We start from the raw sequence: 18,462 nt of genomic DNA, 5'->3' as shown, positions 1-18,462 counted from the left end.
ATGTGGTAGCCCGCAATTAGTTACTAGGCTGGCAGGTAGTGCAGCAGCGAGTTAAATTATTTTCTACCTATCATGTGCACACTCGGTTCACATTCTACCCGCTACCTCGTTCAGTTTTTTTTACAGTGTCACTGCCGAAATACTTCATGTGTGCACATCAGTGAGGATGCAGCAAGTCTTTACTGTGCAGACATGTACAAGCCCTAGTTCAACCAAAGCAACCATCTCAGATGATCATCACTGCTCTCATACAAAGACTGCTTAGGCTTTCAGAGAAAGGACAGCATTCTTTTGCACCGTACAGGTTGCAAACAAGCAGCAGCTTTTCTTGACTGAATTTCTTTCCTTAACTCATGATGTGGTGTGTTAAACTCCTAATGGACACTTGTTTAAAAAAAGTTTGAGGTAAAACTGCCTTTTCCTTTTGTCAGTATTCCTTTCATACATTTGCCCAAGCCACACCACACTCACCGAAGAGGGGCTTGGGCCTGGCATCCCCGTCGACATCACTCGAGCCATGCTGTAGACGCAGCAGCTCCGTGAGCCAAGCTTCTAGCTCAGCTTCATTCTCGGCCACCAGCGCGTAGGAATCATCCCGAGTGTAGAGCGCCAGAACATGCCGCTGCTTGGCATCTGCACGGCGGTTGATGTTGAAGCAGGAACGGAGCGCAATTGTCCGCTTGGGTAGAGCACCGGCCTTCCACTTCTTCTCACTGTCGTAGCACTCCAGACGTGCAGGGCCAGCTTCAGACTCTCGACGCATGACAAAAAACTTCTTCTTCATTGTCTGTTTGGGGCAGTTAGTGAATCTTGTTAGGAGATAACACAATGGCAACGCAAAAGACCATAAAAAGAAAACAATTTCTATCACTAATTTCAAACAGAATAAAACGAGGACTAAAATGTTTTCAGTTTCTTTTATTTGCCGGCAACTTGAGTGTTAAAACACCAAAGGTACAGCAACAGCGGCATCAAATGTTTCCACGTACATCACCCGCACTTTTTCCCAACCACAGCGATCAGCGCAGTTGCAATGCAGTCTGGGATATCCGGGCACTTATATTCACATCCACATAGACTTTACAAACATAGTCATTTCAGTCTAACGAAGGGTGGTTTACCAGTATTACCAATCGTCACTTACAATGCAACATCAAAACTTCCAAGGTCACCTTTTCAGTCTTTGCATCTTCACTGCTTTTCACTATAGTTGGAGCCCATGGCTTTGGACGTGCATTCTTTTTGCAATTCTCTTCAAGTATCCCAAATGGTGAGAGTAACTACTGTAGTTGCCCCACTTTGTCATGTCTGCAGGCTGTAATATTAACACTTCGGAGCCATGTGGGACCTGCACACTTTTCTTGCTACACATTAAAGCCCAGTAGGGTAGGTAAAGAACCTTCCTCATGCAAGTGGAATGTGGACTTGCACCTGTAATGAGCTTTAATACTGCAACGCTGCCAGCCCTATCAATTTAATCTCAGCTCTCATAAACGTCACAAACAAAAATGTCACCGCACAGCGCCGACTCGCCCTTATGTGCACATGTGCAAAGGTTGACCACCCCAAGAGGGACATCCGATGCGAGAGACCTAAGGAGCTGGTCTCTTTTCCGCCTTTTCTTGCGGTTTCTTTTTTCCGCCAAAAAAGAATTCTTTTTTGGCGGAAAAAAATTTGTTGCCACCGTTTTGAATTTCAGTGCCACTCCGGGAAAGCACCCTCCTCTACTTTTCTTGTAATTTTGGCTCCTGAGAGGGGGAGCGCTTGCTCGGAATTTCACGGGAAAAAAAATCCCATAAATCGACAAAAATCTCACAAAATATTTCACATCCTTATCACTACCACTAATTCCCTTAAGTTGCAACTTAAAGCTGACCTGTACAAGAGTGCCTCGAAATCTTGGTGAGCACCTAATGAAAAAAAATAAAATAACTTCCTTCGAAAGAGCTGTGCGTACAAACAGAGGTTAGACTTTTCGATTTTAATTTTATGAATATTTCCACAGTTCGGCACGCAGTGGCAGCGGTACCTTATTTTTGCTCATGACGGTACACCTAACCAAAAGTTGTGCCTCAGTGTTCTTTTCCACTGACATAGACAACCGAGAATTTCTATGTTTGCTGCCTCAAATAAAGAGTAATTAATTACACAATGACAGCTCAGGGGCAAATCCACCCAGCAGTAAATTGCGAAAGAATTGTATATTACATCGTGCCAATACATTTAAGTTTTCCTAGCACTACTGCATATCTATTCATGCATATCTATTAGACTGAGGCCGCCTAATAGGAAAGGTTTGGTTTGGTTTATGGGGTTTAACGTCCCAAAGCGACTCAGGCTATGAGAGACGCCGTAGTGAAGGACTCCGGAAATTTCGACCACCTGGGGTTTTTCAACGTGCACTGACATTGCACAGCACACGGGAACCTTGCTTTTTGCCTCTATCGAAAAGTGGCCGCCAAGGCCAGGATTAGATCCCGCATCCTTGGGAACAGTAGTTGAGCGCCGTAACCACTATGCCACCCCGGCGGGGTGAAGTCCAGATTAAGTAACCATATACCAATAACACCCTCCACCTAGAACGAGAGGTATTCATGCAGAAATAAATAAAGGTCCATAATGAGACCTGCCTCAGTTAGCCCTGGTCAAAACACCAGTAATACCTGATAACTTATTGGGTCAGCAAACAGGAAATATGCCTTAAATGAACAGCATTTTTTAAATGAAGTAAAAGAGAGAAAGACACTTTGCTGCATATGTGCACGTGAGTAGATGAAAGCAGTCTGTAAGGATAGGTTCCCTCCATATGTTATCAAACACCTCCCGAAGCCCGATAAACTACTTGAAAGCATGTGCAGTCAGATCCAAATTTGACAAACTGAAAGTGGAATTTGCAACAAAATATTTCTAGCCTAAAAAAAAACAGGAAGCTACAAAGAGAGAAGAAAAGGGGAAAAAAAGAAATGGTCAGAAAACAAAACGCTCACCTTCAGCTTGCGCAGGTATCCCGTCTTGTGTATGTCAGCAGCCCGCTCCGCCAGGGAGACCACCCCGCTTCCCCGCGACGTGTCTTTCATCTTGGTTGACATGGTTTGTGTCAGTCTGGTCCCATATTCAATTACCTGCCACAAGAAGTTTGTCACCGTCACACTACACATTGGTTGCCGAGAGGTGGGCGCCAAAAGCGGTCATTGGCCAGAGGTACCGGAGCTATTTTCGCTAGCTGGAGCTACGAAACTGCCTAGGCAGCACTAACCATTATCCCAATATTGGAAGTGTCTTGGAAATGCACCGGCCCTATGTAGGACCGGTCATCGCCAAGTAGTACCGATATCGGGCACATGCTCAGTGCTGCCGGGGTGGGTAGCCCATATAAATGGGTGCCACCTTCCAGGTCCATAAGGGGAGCAACAGAATGCAACAACCGCACATTATGTGGATGCCAGCAGCTTCGACAACACACACACAATGTGCACTTTGCACGTCAAGTGTTGGCTGCACAAAGCTGGGGGTATCAGCAGAGTGAAGGCCAGCGCGCTGCGCATCGCTACCTTTTTTCCCTTCTCTCAATGCAGCAAGTGTGTGCTCAAGATAACGTCAAGTAGGAGGAGGGGCAGCCTGATAAGGGTGTGCACAAATGGCAGCAGCAGGAACAATAGTGGTTCATAGGCTGGCCGGCTTCAGAACGGCGAGACTAGGGCAATCACACTGCTGCAAAAGCAAGCCATCTAAAATTCAATGAAGCATGCTTACATGAATTCAAAGCACAGAAAAAAATAAGCATACAAAGTACAACTGACTACTGGTCATTGAAATAATATTTTTTTTTTGTTTATTTAGAACAATGCCACATGTCCTGAGACCTGAAGACCTTTACGATTTTTTTGAAGAGCTCCTTTAGCTTTGCTAAATATTACAAGTTATGGGATGTTAACATCCGAAGCGCCACAGTGGCTACACTTGGCTATGAAGGACTGTAGTGGAAAATTCTGGATTAATTTTGCCATCTAAGAATCTGTAGCGTGCACTGACACGAGTTTCAAAGCACTGCAATGTCATTCATGCAGTTATATATATATATATATATATATATATATATATATATATATATATATATATATATATATATATATATATATATATCTAAATATGTGCATTCTGAACAAGCACAGGAAACAAATGCGATTGCTGCTAAACTTATTTAATGTTTACTGAATTCTTCAAATTTTCACTCTCATCACATTTTTTATGTTCCATGAATTTTTATTTGTAAAGTGTGAAAGACATCAATAAACCCAAATCATCCTGTGAAATTTGCCTCGGCTTGATAAATTATTTGCAACAAACTTTTCGAGCATCACTTCAGTTTCTGTTTCAGCAGCTGAACAGTAGTACTGATGCTGAAAGTAACCCTGAGGTAATGTGAACTATACATAATGAATATAACTGTCTGTTCACTCATTATCATCATCGCTTCTGATAATACCTTGTGTAATGGTTGCAGTGAATTTACCAAGTAGAACAGCAACTGCGTTGCTGATACTGTCTTGCATGATTTGTGCCTTACTAGCAGCATCATAGTTACTCTTCAGCTGCGGAAACAGAGACCATGTGAGAATAGAGAGTAAACTATATTTACAAAGCATATACATATTGCATTGCATAAGTTATTAACATTGCCAGGGTTGCAAGTGTTGGCAATGTGTCATCTATTTTCATATTACAGAAAAGAAGTTATGAAGGAAAGAAGCCAACAGTCGGCGAGGCCAAGGAAAGAACATTCTGAAGCTTGAATAGAAGCTGATAGAGTGACCTAATTAGTCCACAACTAAAATTTGCTTTGTGTCTGATTAAATACTTCATGCTGCTTTAAATGGTACATTGCTGCAACCGAAATGCCTTCTACGAGGCATTTTCTCTCCTTTATTCAATCAATAAATGTTTATTATCTCTGCAAGTACATATATGATATGATTCAGACAAAAATATCAGTACCTGCAAGTTAAGAGAGACATGAAATTAATGCTTAATGTGAACTTTCAGCCACACGGTGCACATTGAATGAAATTTCAGAAAAGCAAAAAGCACTCATGCCTGGATCTAAGCTCGTTCTATTAGAAGTGCTCGCTTCAGTTTCAGTATCTATACTTACTGAAATAGGTAGATAGGCAACATGACACAGGAGGAAAATTTAAACATACGCGAAAATGACAGGAAAGGTAAACCGGTTTATATAAGTGCTACAGCAAAAATTTCCCATTTTGTTTTTGTTCTTTTTTTTGTTTTTGCAACTTAATGACCACAACACAGCAGTTCCAATATGGGACCTCACTAGGGCTACAGCATAAAAAAAAGGACTGCTATAGTCATTCATTATGACAAATTTTGGGTTTGAATGCAAAACATCAGCCATGTATGTTACAATGCAAAGTGGTGCAACGGTAGCACAACTGGTGATTACACTCGCACCTTAGGTAAGCTGCAAACCTGGTGGGATTTCTCGCCCTCAGTCTAAAGAAGTAACAACTACCATTGCCTTATTGTAGGAATGGACCTGTAAATGCTGTTGTAAGAGTGCAGTCTTCTCTATTATAGGATTCCAGCCATTGCATTCGGTGCAAAGCAGACTACCTTTTCTAATGCAGGAAGTGTTCAAAACTGACGCCTGACATAATGTGCAAACTCAGCCAACAAATTATTGTATGCAGTAACTGGAACCTAAGTGCAAGGGATGCACAAATCGTACATTTTAAAAATAGAATTAAATACAAAAAGCATAGTTTTGGTACTGAATTAAGCATGCTTAGAGTAGCTCAAAACCAGATTGAATATGCTTCCAGCCTTTAAACTAAATGTGCAAGTATTGATAATGCAGAATCAATATTGGGGTGAGACGATGGCGCTGCGGTAAGGCACTATACCACATGGATTAATGCTATAGCTGTCAAAAGACACAATGCACTTGACACAAGGTTTAACAAGTTTGCTTAGTGGGTAAAATGTGAATTATAACTTGTTTAGGATTTCTTCCGCTGAAATCTGAACAAATGTTGCCTTCTTGGAGTAAGTTGGGATGGAAAAGGATGTGCACATTGAAGAAAAAAGTAAAACTTTTTTTTCCTGAATCATTTGAGTGCACGAGAAAGAAATGCGAATTAGTTTGCGCTCACCACTGCCGTTTACCTTGTTTTGCAATTAAAAAGTTGTGTGTCAGATGCGCATGTCTAATATTAAAACGGCATCAAATTACTTCTCTTATGATGGGTTTTACCAGGTGCAGTTCACTATTTCTTTAACTATTCTATTTATAAGCCACTGATCTTTTTGCTTACACCATACTAACTTGAGGCAATCTTTGTAAGTCCACTGTAGCGCTTTAGAGGCGGACAGAGCACAGAAACAGAAAACACGACACAGGAGCTGATGTGCCTTTCCTTCTATTTTTAGTTTTTACTGTACCTCATCTTCTGCGTTTAGCTGTCTTGATTGTTGGCTTCATCTTAATTGCTCAAGTGTGTTTTCTTTTTCTGCTTACATACCAGATCACGATCTTCATACCATTGCGTGTTTTGCCATAGCACCTTTTCTTTTCACCATGCTTTATCTCTGTGTGTCTTTTTTAGCTATATGTTACTAGACTAGTTTCTGAATAATCTTTTGGTTATATATTTTTACTGTGTTATTTCCTTATTTTTTCACACCTTGTTTTGGTTTTACCCCTCCCTGCTCAATTTTTTTTTTTTCTTTACCACTTGCAATGTTGCTTCTTGCCGGCACGAGCATTAAAAACTTCCGCCTGGTGGCGCCTGTATTGGGTACATATGCAGTGTTTCAGCGGTTCAGGAATAAAGTTGAAGTTCAGCACCTGTGTCATCATGTTTTCTGTTTCTGTGCTCCGCCCGCGTACGCCGAAGCGCTGTCAACCAGAATGGATCAGCACCAACTAGCCTGACAGCTTGTCTTATTCTTATTCACTCTTTGTAGGGGACGTGCATTTTCTTTCTTTCTTGCAAGCGTGTGCAGCATGCAAGTCTGCTCTCTATGATCTATCACGACATGACATGAGACAGCAGAATATTATTGTGTACACTTGTATTGTGACTTTTACTATGTTTCCAATGACGCATTCCTAGAATGCATTGCCGTAATTAGGCTCAGGGAAAGCGAACTGCAAGGTGCCCATGTACTGCGTGATGTCAGTGCATATTAAAGGACTCCAGATGGTTAAAATTACCCAGTACCTCCAGCACAGCGCCCCTCGTGGCCTGTGTTATTTTGGGACCTGAGTAAGAAGTTGCATGCCAGGTGTGTGTGTCCAATATGAAGATAGCACCCAATTACTTCTCCTATGACGGGTTTTACCAGGTACAGTTTATAATTTCTTTTAATTATTCCATTTATAAACCTTTCATCTCTTTACTTACATTATACTAACTTGATGCAATCTTTGTTGGGGATTTGTATTTTCTTTGCTTGCTTCCTTGTGAGGGAGTGTAGCACCCAATTATGCAAACAAACCATATCATAATGTGTCCCTTATAACTATAAATTCTCAAGTACAAATTAAGATTATGATATTAACACTAGTACTGAAAATTTATTTGGGCATTAAGACCTTTAAATTGCTCACAGTACATATTATAATTGCAAATGCTTACAGCCTACTTTACCAGTTTTAAAGCCTGCCGAGGTACAATCCATGTAGCTATGCATGCTATAGCTGAGAAGATTTAATCAAAGTCAATGCATAAAATAAAAATCAATCCAAGTTCGAATTATTGCTTCTTCAGAAGAACGCAAGTTCCGCTAATCAGTACACGCTAAGCAGGTAAATAGAAAAAAAAAAAAAAAAAGATATGAGGGGCTTCAAAATGTAGAGATTACGATAAAAGTGTATGTTAATAAACTTGTTTAAACTAAACACTGCATCTGCTACCATTTTTTTCACACACAGGATGCGAAATGGAGAGCACAGGAAGTCAAAGCTGCAAGGGTTCATTTTTATTTTTTTTTTTTATCCGTTTCCGCCCACAAACATCGCAGCGTCAAACACCTGGAAATTTTGCCAGCGTCTGGCAGGTCTTCAGAACATAAAGTACGCTACAAGACGCCAAGAATAAAAGGACGGCGACGTAGTGATAACAGCGTGGTTCTGCAGAGGGCAAAGCGTGACGTAGCCGGTCAAAAAACAAACAGAAAACCAGACATTGTAAACAAGTCGTCTGACCTTGAGTAAAGAGCTACAAAGCCGCTTTGTTGGCACAGTGCGATTAGGAAAAGCATAAAACAATAGCCGAAGAGTAAAAACACCAAACCGTCTCGTCGCAACGCGGTAGACATTCAGGTCAATTGAAAGGAAAATTACGGACAGATTTCCGGGTCCACGCCGGTACAAACAAGGGGAGAAAAAAAAAAAAAAAGGCACTCGCCATTCCATCCGTCTGTCGCGGCGGAAGTAGAGCGCTCAGACACACAGCGTGCTCAGCGCGTGCACGGAATGCGAAAAATGCCGACTCGATAAACGTGAAACCGAACGCAGGGGAAAGAAAGATGAAAACTTGGATAGTAGCTCCGCGTTGGTTTCGAGCCGCATTTTTTTTTTTTTCCTTACCCTCTTCCTCGCGCCTCCGACTGCGATTCCTGCGCTACCTTGCCTTCCCTGCACGATCAAGTTGTTCGGAATGCCTATGCCGCGACGCCAACGACGACTCCGCATTTCTTAGTGGCGAGTGGATGTAACGCCACCGTGTTCGCGGAAAACAAACGGTCCGACACGCACGCTTTTACAACACTGCTTCCTAATCGTACCCTTCGGCAGCAATGGCGCTGTCACGTGGTAAAAAGCGCTCGCCTCGGTCGACGGCTAGATCGTTACTGTCCACGCTCGGGAAAGAAACGCTAGCCCGACAAGACACGAGACGAAATGCGTTGACGGGCACACATCGGCGGCGATACTGGCCGCGCACGCCATTAATCCCGCAAATCTGCGCCCTCCCCTCCTTTCGGAATTGCCTTCCGTGGGGCGACCCATGCCCGTGTCAGATAGCGGGCGTTGCGAATAACTCGAGAGCGTCGCTCACCTAGTTCTTGTCTCTCGGCAACCTCGTGAGCCTAAGCTTCTGGGTCCACTGATCCTTCGACTGGACACGTCAACAAGCCGTTTTAATGATCCTGCCTATTTCCGAGGAAATCACGGTGGTCCCACGACCGCTCGCTTCCACGTCTGTTTACGTTTTTCTTCCGCTGGCGCTCACCGCACGGCGCTGCGGCGGTGCCCGTCTCGCCTTGTACTCCGCCCTCGCCTACGCAACTCAAATCGAAAACAACGACGCCTTTCCGGAAGGAAGCGGCGGCTCTTCCTGGAACAGTTTTCTGCATGAGTTTAGCGACACTTAACCGTGCGCGTTTTAAAGCTAGCTGACGTGGGCTGAAAGGAATACAACGTTGATCCGCGCGTACTCGCAAAGATCGTGCCCTATGCAATTGCGTTGATTGCGTCGCTCGAGCGGAGCTCATAACTACAAGCTGCTGAGCACAGCAGAGCTTCATGCTTCATTTTGGTTTGACTCGCTAATCGTTAATCTGCTACATGCCACTGACGCGAGTAAAAATTACAGCGCTGCACGTTTCGTTCTGTAACCCTCTTCGGTGTTTCTAGCGGGTCGCGGTATACCCCGCTGGCCTTCACGACCTGTTAACCTTGAAACGGATATCTTGAAGCTTGATAAGGCTCGCTTAGCGGAATTCTCATGTAGCTCTTGTCGCGCAGATGCAACTAGAACTTAGCTATATAGAACTGTCACGGAGAACAATTTGAAGAAAATAGTTGGCTTAATTACCAATGTTTGCTGGTTGCAAAAATTCAGTCTATGATATTACAACTGATGCAACCAGGTATGCGCTAGCAATGTACTTATATAAGGTGCATGCACGAAGTGCAGTGATTGAGACTGGAGACAAACACCTTAGCATATGCAATTCAAACCTTGAATTGTGTGCAAAATTCTTGCAAGGTTAGTTTATTATATCTAAGTCTTTCGTCTCTCCTGCCTCTCATCTACAAGAGAAATAGGGAGATTTCCTTATTTCCATTTTGGCACCTGTCAACCGTGGCAGGTCAACTACCTGCCAGGTGGCAGAGGTTTCGGAACCATGATACCAATTATTTTGCAATGATATGCCTCTTATTAGAAATGTAACAAAAAATTAACAGAATGTAACAGCATTCTACTTAATAAGCCCCTTCACCATATTGCCCTATTATGTATGAATGTATAGCACTGAAGCAGCAGAGTATGTAGTGAATAAGATCCCCTCATTTGCACTAATGCATATGCATCAGCCTTGATAACAAAGAAGAGCAAATGAAAGAACGCATACCGCTGTCCAGTAATGTTAACTTGGAGCAGGTTTCAACCATTCCAATTGTTTTGGATTATGTTTCAAGGGTCAAATGCCTTTATTAATTGCAGTTTATTTTTTATTTATTTTTATTCAACGTTCAATGGCTTTACTGACTAAGCACGCATCTCCGCGGGACAAAACAAGCTGCCAAAACATGTACGGACATTTAAAATAGCACAGCTGACCTGAGCAAGAATTTGGAACGAAATGACATACGAAATGCTTGCTTTTGCAAGTTTGACTAAAAGCTTTTGCCTATTTTGACTTGACAGATCTAAACATGGAGTCTACCACTTTGAAGTGCTCCAGTACAGGCTGTTTGGAATTCACATCATTGATGGTTGGTTGGTTTGTGGGGTTTAATGTCCCGAAGCGACTCAGGCTATGAAAGACGTCGTAGTGGAGGACTCCGGAAATTTTGACCACCTGGAGTTCTTTAACGTGCATTGACATCGCACAGCACATGGGCGCCTTGCTTTTCGCCCCCGTCGAAAAGCGGCTGCCGAGGCCGGGATTCGATTCCGCATCCTTGGGAACAGTAGTCGAGCGCCGTAACCACTGCGCCACCCCGGCCGGGTATTCACATCATTGACCAGTGCCCAGGAATTTATTGGCACAGGCGTAGGATTGAAAAGGACATGCACAATGTAGACGCAGGAAATGTGCAATTCACATTTCCTGCGTCTACATTGTGCATGTCCTTTTCAATCCTACGCCTGTGCCGATAAATTCCTGGGCACTGGTCAGCAGTGCCTTCAGGAAGGATAGACTGCACTGAACGGTAACCTTTTTCTCCTTCAGCTTTTTACTTTGCTGCTTTCTGCCAGTGGCCCCTCATGTTTTCGCATGAGTGACGACAGGGCTTCAATTTCAACTTGTCGGCGATAGGCCCTGTATGGCCTTCAGCGCTACTGAGAAGGTTTCTGGTGATTGGCACCTTCAATGCATCACATTTGGAGCAGAATGAAGAAAATAGACCAGCCCTTCTGCCTCTATACAATAGTGCAAATGTCAGCACCTGGACAGCAAGACAAAACTTGAACCCTTCTATTATGTGCTCAAATATACATATTTTATTCATAACAGAAGTTGGGCAGTGTTTTAGTCATTCTTTTCAGATCTGTCTTTCAATACTCGAGCAAGAAAGAGGTCGTCCACCAAGTCTTCCATGCGCAGGAGGGATTTGTTCCCACAACCCAAACATGGACACCTGCAAACAAGATATAAGCATATTAAGAATTTCACAACGGCTTTCTGTCCAAGGTTCTTTATGAAATCACATGAAACAATCGTGCACGGGCCAAGTAATGCTAAGATATGAAGCACATCAGAACCAATTAGCATTCTCAACAATAATAAAAAACTTAAAATGCAATATCACCAAATGAACCATGTCCTCTGTAAAAATATTACTGAAGAAACATAGCTATATGTACTTAGACGGTGAGCACAAAATGGTAGCATAGGCCTAGAAATCTAGATATATTAGGAACACAGCTTATGAATTCACAATCATGAGACAGCAGCACTGTGAGATGCTGAGGAGTACACACGAATACAGAAGCCTGTTAGTGGCTCTTTCAACTTTTTTTAATAGCTAGGCAAAGCCCATCACAGAATATTGACGATAAAATTATAGAGCACACATTACTTCTCAATCTTCTAATAACCGAGCAGATTCACTGCAGGTAAATAGTCACAGCCGAGCACTGCAGCATTATTCACTGTGTGAGCAGTAAACCTGGTTTAGTAGGTTCAGGCTGTAGTGAAAAACTTCCAGATACACCACTGCTACAGGGCTGCAAAAGTGATGGAGTTTTTGGATAAGGCAATGTCAGCAATGCCTGGCTTGCAAGACTGTTAGCCACTGAGCACAGTATGTGTGAAATCTATTTTGAACACGATTATTTATAACTTCCAGGCTATTAAAGTAGGCAATTTGGTGTGGCCACCAGAGAATCGATTAAAAGGCCTCCTCCTAGTTGAACCTGCCTATAACTTAAATTTTTGGTCCCATTCGAGCTTGAAATTGTACAGTATCGAGTTAACAGTGCTAAAACTAGAAAATGCACATGAACAGTCGGTATTCCATCAGTCCTCTCCACTACGCAAGAATTTTTAAGCTATAGTAGTTGCTGTTTCTTTAAGTTGTATCCTACTATAGCTTCACTAACACTAAAGTTGGCGGCAATCAAAAATTAAGATCTTCCGTTTCCCCCTTCAACTCAGTGAAATCTGAAGCACAAGAAAAAGTAACGAAAGCAAGTTGCAACAGCACCCTACCGTACCCCATCCCGCCGACGTCATTTCGAAGCGTTCACTAAGAGGACGTGCTCAGAAAGCCCAGTTGATGTGAATGGGAAGGAGGACGGCATGAATGTGCAGTGAAGTGTCATCCTAATCAGTTGGTAATGATCGTCAGCATAGTCGTCAGAAACACTTTTAAAAAAAATGTTTTTTGTAAACTATGGGGTCCATGCAGAGCTCTTAAGTTTGACATTGTTCACAGAGACCACACTACGAATTTGTTCCATTAAAATATTACCACAGGTATGGTTTCAGAGTCCCTTTAATATCTTTTGAGCACTTCAGGCGAAACTGTAATTTCATTTTGTTTATTCATTGCACTTGAGGTGCAAAAAGACTAACAAAACTGTATTTGTTTTAATGATCAAATTCACCATAAATGCCAAAGGTAGATCCTCTATACATTCACTGTTACAAACAAAAATACTGAAAGAACTAGTTTTGGTACATGTAGAAACAAAGCAAGTAAAATAGGTAGCAAAACCATAGCCAGAAAAAATAATGCAACATTTTCAAGTCAGACAAAAGAAGTAAAATATGGCGAGCATTGAACTTTAAGGAGCACATACATACATATATAGATGAAATAGAGCATACCACGAAAATAACGAGCAAATATGAAACAGCAATAGAAAACCTCGCCAAGATATTAGGCCAAAAAAGAAGACAATCTCGGAGAGCCTGGGGGAGAAATGCTCGGGTTGAGACATGTGCGCTCTCGTTCCCTGGGATGCCCTGGTGACCTGGTACCCATACTAAGTGTTTATGCATGCAGCTGCAGAAATGCATAGCACTGAACCTCACACACACAGCATAACACAGCAAAACATCAAACAGCTAAAGCTTCACGTGCCACAAGGCAAGCCATACCTGGGTCTATTGGTAATTTTTATGTAGTGGGAGATGCTGTTCTTGTCATAGATGTGGCCACACTTCATGTTTTTCACTGGTACCTCGATATTTTTCTGGGTAATCGGATCAATCCAGTGGCCATCCACAAGGTCTTCAGAAATGGTCATGCCATCACAGGAGTCCTGGAAAGATGATGCTCCTGCAGTAATGAAAAGAGAAACGCAAGATATGGATGTTTTCACGTCACAAGGACTTAAATGCTATTTGCAGAAGCTATTTCAGAGCTGTTAACCTAGCAATATTCTAAATGACTGTGTGAAGCTTCCCAATGTGAATCAATCAGTAATATAAATATATAAGCCCTACAATAAGCTACCATCCTGAATTGGTAGAATCTGAGTAGTATAGTTGCTTCATGGGAACAGGAGCTAGCAAATATTTAGTACATGCTTCACTTTCTGTTGTTAATAATAATATAAATATATATATTGGTTTGTGGGGTTTAACGTCCCAAAGTGACTCAGGCTATGAGAGACGCCGTAGTGGAGGTCTTCGGATATTTCAACCACCTGGGGTTCTTTAACGTGCACTGATATCGCACAGCACCCGGGTGCCTTGTGTTTCGCCTCCATTGAAAAGTGGCCGCGCGGCCGGGATTCGATCCTGCCTCCTTGGGAATAGTAGTTGAGCTCCGTAACCACTGCGCCACCCCGGCGGGGCATATATATATATATATATATATATTGCATGCAGTAATAAAATCCTGTGCATCAGTAGTAGCATGAAGAGCAATGAAGAATAGCTAAATCATGATACTCTTCACTGTAATGAATAAAGAGGTACAAAGTTCCACTCTTTTTCTTCTTTCAAATAATGCATTAAACATTGGAATACATGGATCACCATGACGGCTAGATAATGATCAACAACTTTCTTTCTTCATGCTATTTCAATTTTATCAGCTGAAGGATGGCACTGATGTGTAGATGATCATATGAGTCATGAAAAAGCTCTCACCTAATCGCTGATATAGTTTTAAATCACTACAACACTCAAGTCAGCCTCCTTCAAAAGCTGGAATGACAACAAACAACACTGTTATTTTTGCTCGTGGCTACTACACACCACAGCCACTGTCAGATTGATGAAACCAAAACAGCACCAAGAAAAAGTTACAAAATATAGTGGTTGTAAGTGAATACTACATTGTGATACACTTGTACTAATGTCTGATGCAGTTTTTTAAACGAGAAGACACAAAAACAAAAATTACGAGTCCATAGTTATTTAGCCACATCACACTGTATCGATGGCCACCAGCTATTGTATTGCTCTTATGAACACGGCCACATATAACAAACGAAGTGAGAATTGAACCACTGTGCTTTGAATATAATTCCAGACATTTTACATGAGTTAGGCATACAAAGGTGTACAATTGTGTGAGTCACTAGCATAACATAAATGCATAAAAGATGCATTTTTACCCTGTCTCTTTTACCAGAGTACAAAATGTTTGCTCAGAAGTCTTGAAATTGCCCAAAAAGATTGGTCTCTCACGCTGTTACTTAGCCACCAGTGACCCATCATGGTGCTTAGAAATTAACAGAATCAATTACTTAAGAAGAAAATACTTCATCCTGAACACAAGAAGTTCAATGCAGTTCTTGTAACAATCCATATTTCCCCCCTATAAAGGCAAGATAACCCTAATAAAGAATGTATTCCAGTAAGTTCCACGTGACTCATGCCTCTGTCGGCTGCACTTGTGATCTTGAGAAGATCCTTGAATTCTGCATGAATTTCTGGATTCTCTTGTCGTCCTTTTGCCGCCTCGTATGCAGAAACAAGCTCCTGCCTGAGACTTCCGTGAAGAGCCTCTGGATTAGCCGCCACCTTAAGGAGAAGAAAAAGCCAATTCCAGTGAGTATGCAGCAGCTTAAGTTCCTGTTGTATTCCTGGCTCAGTGAAAAATAAAAAAAACTTTAAGTAACAGTTCCAGAGGCATCCCTACACTCACGTGCAACATTCTGTGGCTCTGCAGGAAAAACTATGCGGCAGAGGGAAGGAGACTCGATTATGTGCCCGTACCTCAGGGAGTAGGTTATTCATTATTTGTATTGGGAGCGCAGAAGGTTGAAAGGATAGGTGGCATGAGGTCGTTAGTACGAGGTAGGCCACATTGTGGCAATAAAAACAAACTTGCCCACCACTTTTGCAGGATTTGTATGTAGGATATACTTAGCACACACACGCTCACACAAATTTTGCATTTCTTGCAATTTCATAAGCCATCTGTTAATCTCAGTGCCAACTGGGACACTATGCGGCAGAGAGAAGGAGACCCGATTACGTGCCCGTACCTCAGGGAGTAGGTTATTTGTTATTTGCATTGGGAGCACGGAAGGTTGAAAGGATAGGTGGCATGAGGTCGTTAGTACGAGGTAGGCCACTTTGTGGCAATAAAAACAAATTTGTCCACCACTTTTGCAGGATTTGTATGTAGGATATACTTAGCACACACATGCTCATACAAATTTTGCATTTCTTGCAGTTTCATAAGCCATCTGTTAATCTCAAGTCAACTGGGCCATTTGTCCATGTCACAAAAGAATTGCTTAGTGTATCCCTCATAAGTCTTCCTTATCACAGTTCAACGGCAAAGGTGTGATGCTGACCCCATGATGATGCTACTTAAAAGTCCAATTAAAGTGGTCGCAAAATTGGTATTAAATATATACGCTGAAGTTTTTATAAGCCCAATGTAATCCCCCCTTTGTCCTCAGGTTTTGTACAACATGGTCAGCAAGTTACAGTTCTAAAAGATGGAGCTAAAATTTTTAACGTTTTAAAAATCTTTACGTTTTTACGGCTGCAGAATGAATGCGACCGAAGGAGGTAAAAAGGCCTGGTTTGTTCTGGGTGGCCTCATAGCCTAAGAGTTAACGACCACAGTTCAGCAAACCTTTCTGCTCAGTGCTTTCGCAACTTCCACGTATTTCTTGTTGTCGTTTTCTTGCTCAATCGCAGACTTCATGCAACCCTTCAGCTCATCCAGGGGTTGCCTCGCCTCGTCTCCTGGGCACAAATACACGAACAAGAATGTCACATAAGAAGCAATTTCGAGTAGCAGTTTGAAACGGAGCAAACTTTCGTTTTCCTACCTTCAAACACTTCACACACATCGGCGGCAACCTTGCGTATCATGGACATTTCATTGCGAATGAGCTTATTAAGTTCTCCGAAGTCATCGACAGCCATGTCAAATGACTTAAATGAGTACTGTTTAGCCATAACTAGTAAATGTAAGCGTCTTCGTTCCCAAAACTTCAGTGTCGCGCAACAAAACCAACAAAACACTCGCTTTCAAACTAGCGTGCGCGCCAAGTGACATGACATGCCCTCGTAAAATAGACAGATTAGACAAGGAGGTACAAGCAGGTACAAGCGTACAAGGATGATCGGGGCACACATTGACATAATTTTTAAAAATAATTTCTGACATTTATTTTACATGTTATTATAGAGTTTCTTCGAAACCTATTAACTTTGGTGTACATAATCCCGTTGAACTTGGTGGCATTTGTTTCATCGGTCCATCGTTGATGGTAACTTCACTGGTGTAATGGCGGATATTCAAAGGTGTGTGTTCCATGCTGCCTATGCTAAGTTTTATTTCGATTTTTGCTCATAGCCGTAACTAGTAACTAGTTGTTAACCGTAACTAGTTGTTAATTAACTTGCAGTGCGACTCGAATAAATGTTCAGTGCCGCACAAACGCCTGTACTGACATTTGTATATTTGTATATTTCCTTCCATGTTAAAGGACGCACCGGCGCGCATGCTAACTTAACAGTTTGTGCATTTGTTTTGCAGATCAATAAAGGATCTGTGGGTCATCATATCCGGGAACACTGTGCTCCGGTCAAACGTATGTATCTATTCCAGATTACTCAGGACGAGCAGAAAACGTTGTTGCACATTCTGTTTGTACTGTCTTTAGGAATTGGTTGTCAACGAGCTCATCAAGAATGCCGATCAAGTTCTCAATGGAATACTGTATTTCACCGACGATAGGTAATGTTTTAGTGATTGTGTTCATTAGCAGGGCTGTAAAGACACTGTGTTCCCCTCTTCGCTACACTAGGAAGGTGGCGACGGCTGTGCCCGAAGGCTTTAATCAAGAGCTCCTCTCCAAACTCAGCACCCTTCTCGTGAGCACAAGAGAGAAAACGACTTTCAAATCTTATTCTTACTCTCTAATGTTGTTTGATACCTGCCGCATTGACGAGAAGGCAGCTAACGAGACGTCATATTTCAGGGTTTGGACAAAACACGAAGTTACGAACTGTTTTGTTCCTACTTGACCTACGAGTTCCGAGGCACCCAAGATGACTTGAAGGTAACTGTAACTGTAATTCGATCCTTATAAAATCTTTTAGGAATTGTTTTGCATAGAGGCTTTGGAGTGAACTATCAACCTCTTACTTGTTTCTGTCTCTCTCTTCCCAAAAGGCAACAGTTTCGAGTGAAAGGAACATCCCGCACATACTGAACGAGGTGATTTCCCAAATGTTGACACGAACCACCTTCATTTTCGGTGACTTCTTTTGCTCAGTCAGTGCTTGTAGCTATATAGTCTTTCTATTGCAGGTGTGGAATTATTATCGCACAGAGCGCCTGTTCAGCTTGTTCTGCCTGAGGCACATCCTTGAGCACTTCCAAAACACCTCACATCCTTATATGGTATGGTCATGCATTGCATTTCTGTAGCTGTTTAAATTTTTTTTTTTCTCGTAAAGCCATTGTACAGCCTTTCAGCGCAACCATCTGGTATATTAGCCTTCTTGGCTAGCCAAGTCGGTAGACTTACTGCCCTAGATAGATGCTGGCCCTGA

At 42.2% G+C, this 18,462-nt stretch overlaps 3 protein-coding genes across 6 annotated transcripts in view; 1 reads left to right on the top strand and 2 right to left on the bottom strand.

The window, feature by feature from the left end:
* Positions 1-9,290, bottom strand: part of chico (insulin receptor substrate 1 chico) — a 47,869-nt gene extending 38,579 nt beyond the window's left edge. For both annotated transcript variants that reach the window (XM_084589352.1, XM_084589359.1), the window contains exons 1-3: positions 9,081-9,290; positions 2,988-3,122; positions 472-787 (exon numbers count right to left, since the gene is read on the bottom strand). In XM_084589352.1, coding sequence (XP_084445478.1) covers positions 472-787; positions 2,988-3,089 — 418 coding nt within the window. In that variant the 5' untranslated portion in view covers positions 3,090-3,122; positions 9,081-9,290. The remainder of the gene's footprint in view (positions 1-471; positions 788-2,987; positions 3,123-9,080) is intronic.
* A 2,165-nt stretch (positions 9,291-11,455) lies between these two features.
* LOC146207628 (E3 SUMO-protein ligase NSE2-like) lies at positions 11,456-16,992 on the bottom strand. Its single transcript, XM_084589344.1, has 5 exons — positions 16,728-16,992; positions 16,529-16,641; positions 15,315-15,459; positions 13,582-13,762; positions 11,456-11,614 (listed from the first exon to the last, which is right to left on the bottom strand). Exons 1-5 carry the CDS (start codon positions 16,855-16,857, stop codon positions 11,506-11,508), a joined length of 678 nt encoding a protein of 225 aa, XP_084445470.1. The 5' UTR covers positions 16,858-16,992; the 3' UTR covers positions 11,456-11,505.
* Positions 16,993-17,048: 56 nt separating this feature from the next.
* The window catches only part of Nup188 (nuclear pore complex protein Nup188), an 87,769-nt gene continuing 86,355 nt past the window's right edge, over positions 17,049-18,462 (top strand). For 2 of the 3 annotated variants that reach the window (XM_084589315.1, XM_084589327.1), the window contains exons 1-7: positions 17,050-17,205; positions 17,441-17,495; positions 17,568-17,641; positions 17,712-17,778; positions 17,886-17,966; positions 18,080-18,124; positions 18,218-18,310. In XM_084589315.1, the coding sequence (XP_084445441.1) occupies positions 17,189-17,205; positions 17,441-17,495; positions 17,568-17,641; positions 17,712-17,778; positions 17,886-17,966; positions 18,080-18,124; positions 18,218-18,310 (432 nt within the window). In that variant the 5' untranslated portion in view covers positions 17,050-17,188. Of the gene's footprint in view, positions 17,206-17,440; positions 17,496-17,567; positions 17,642-17,711; positions 17,779-17,885; positions 17,967-18,079; positions 18,125-18,217; positions 18,311-18,462 lie in introns of all 3 variants that reach the window. The other variant, XM_084589336.1, reaches the window with a different exon arrangement.

This window comes from Amblyomma maculatum, chromosome 1 (genome assembly GCF_055883805.1).
Source record: "Amblyomma maculatum isolate TAMU_Amacu chromosome 1, ASM5588380v1, whole genome shotgun sequence".
NCBI classification, from domain to species: domain Eukaryota; kingdom Metazoa; phylum Arthropoda; class Arachnida; order Ixodida; family Ixodidae; genus Amblyomma; species Amblyomma maculatum.
Note: the sequence above shows the minus strand (reverse complement) of the source record. Positions and strands in the feature narration are given on the sequence as shown.

Bases quoted from the DNA above. Each gene is read 5' to 3' on its own strand.
- LOC146207628 (XM_084589344.1), bottom strand. From the start codon at position 16,857: ATGGCTAAACAGTACTCATTTAAGTCATTTGACATGGCTGTCGATGAC. The intron at 16,642-16,727 runs GTAGGAAAACGA...ATTTGTGCCCAG, and splicing joins TGTGTGTGAAGTGTTTGAAG to GAGACGAGGCGAGGCAACCC. The intron at 11,615-13,581 runs GTATGGCTTGCC...TCTTGTTTGCAG, and splicing joins AAAATTACCAATAGACCCAG to GTGTCCATGTTTGGGTTGTG.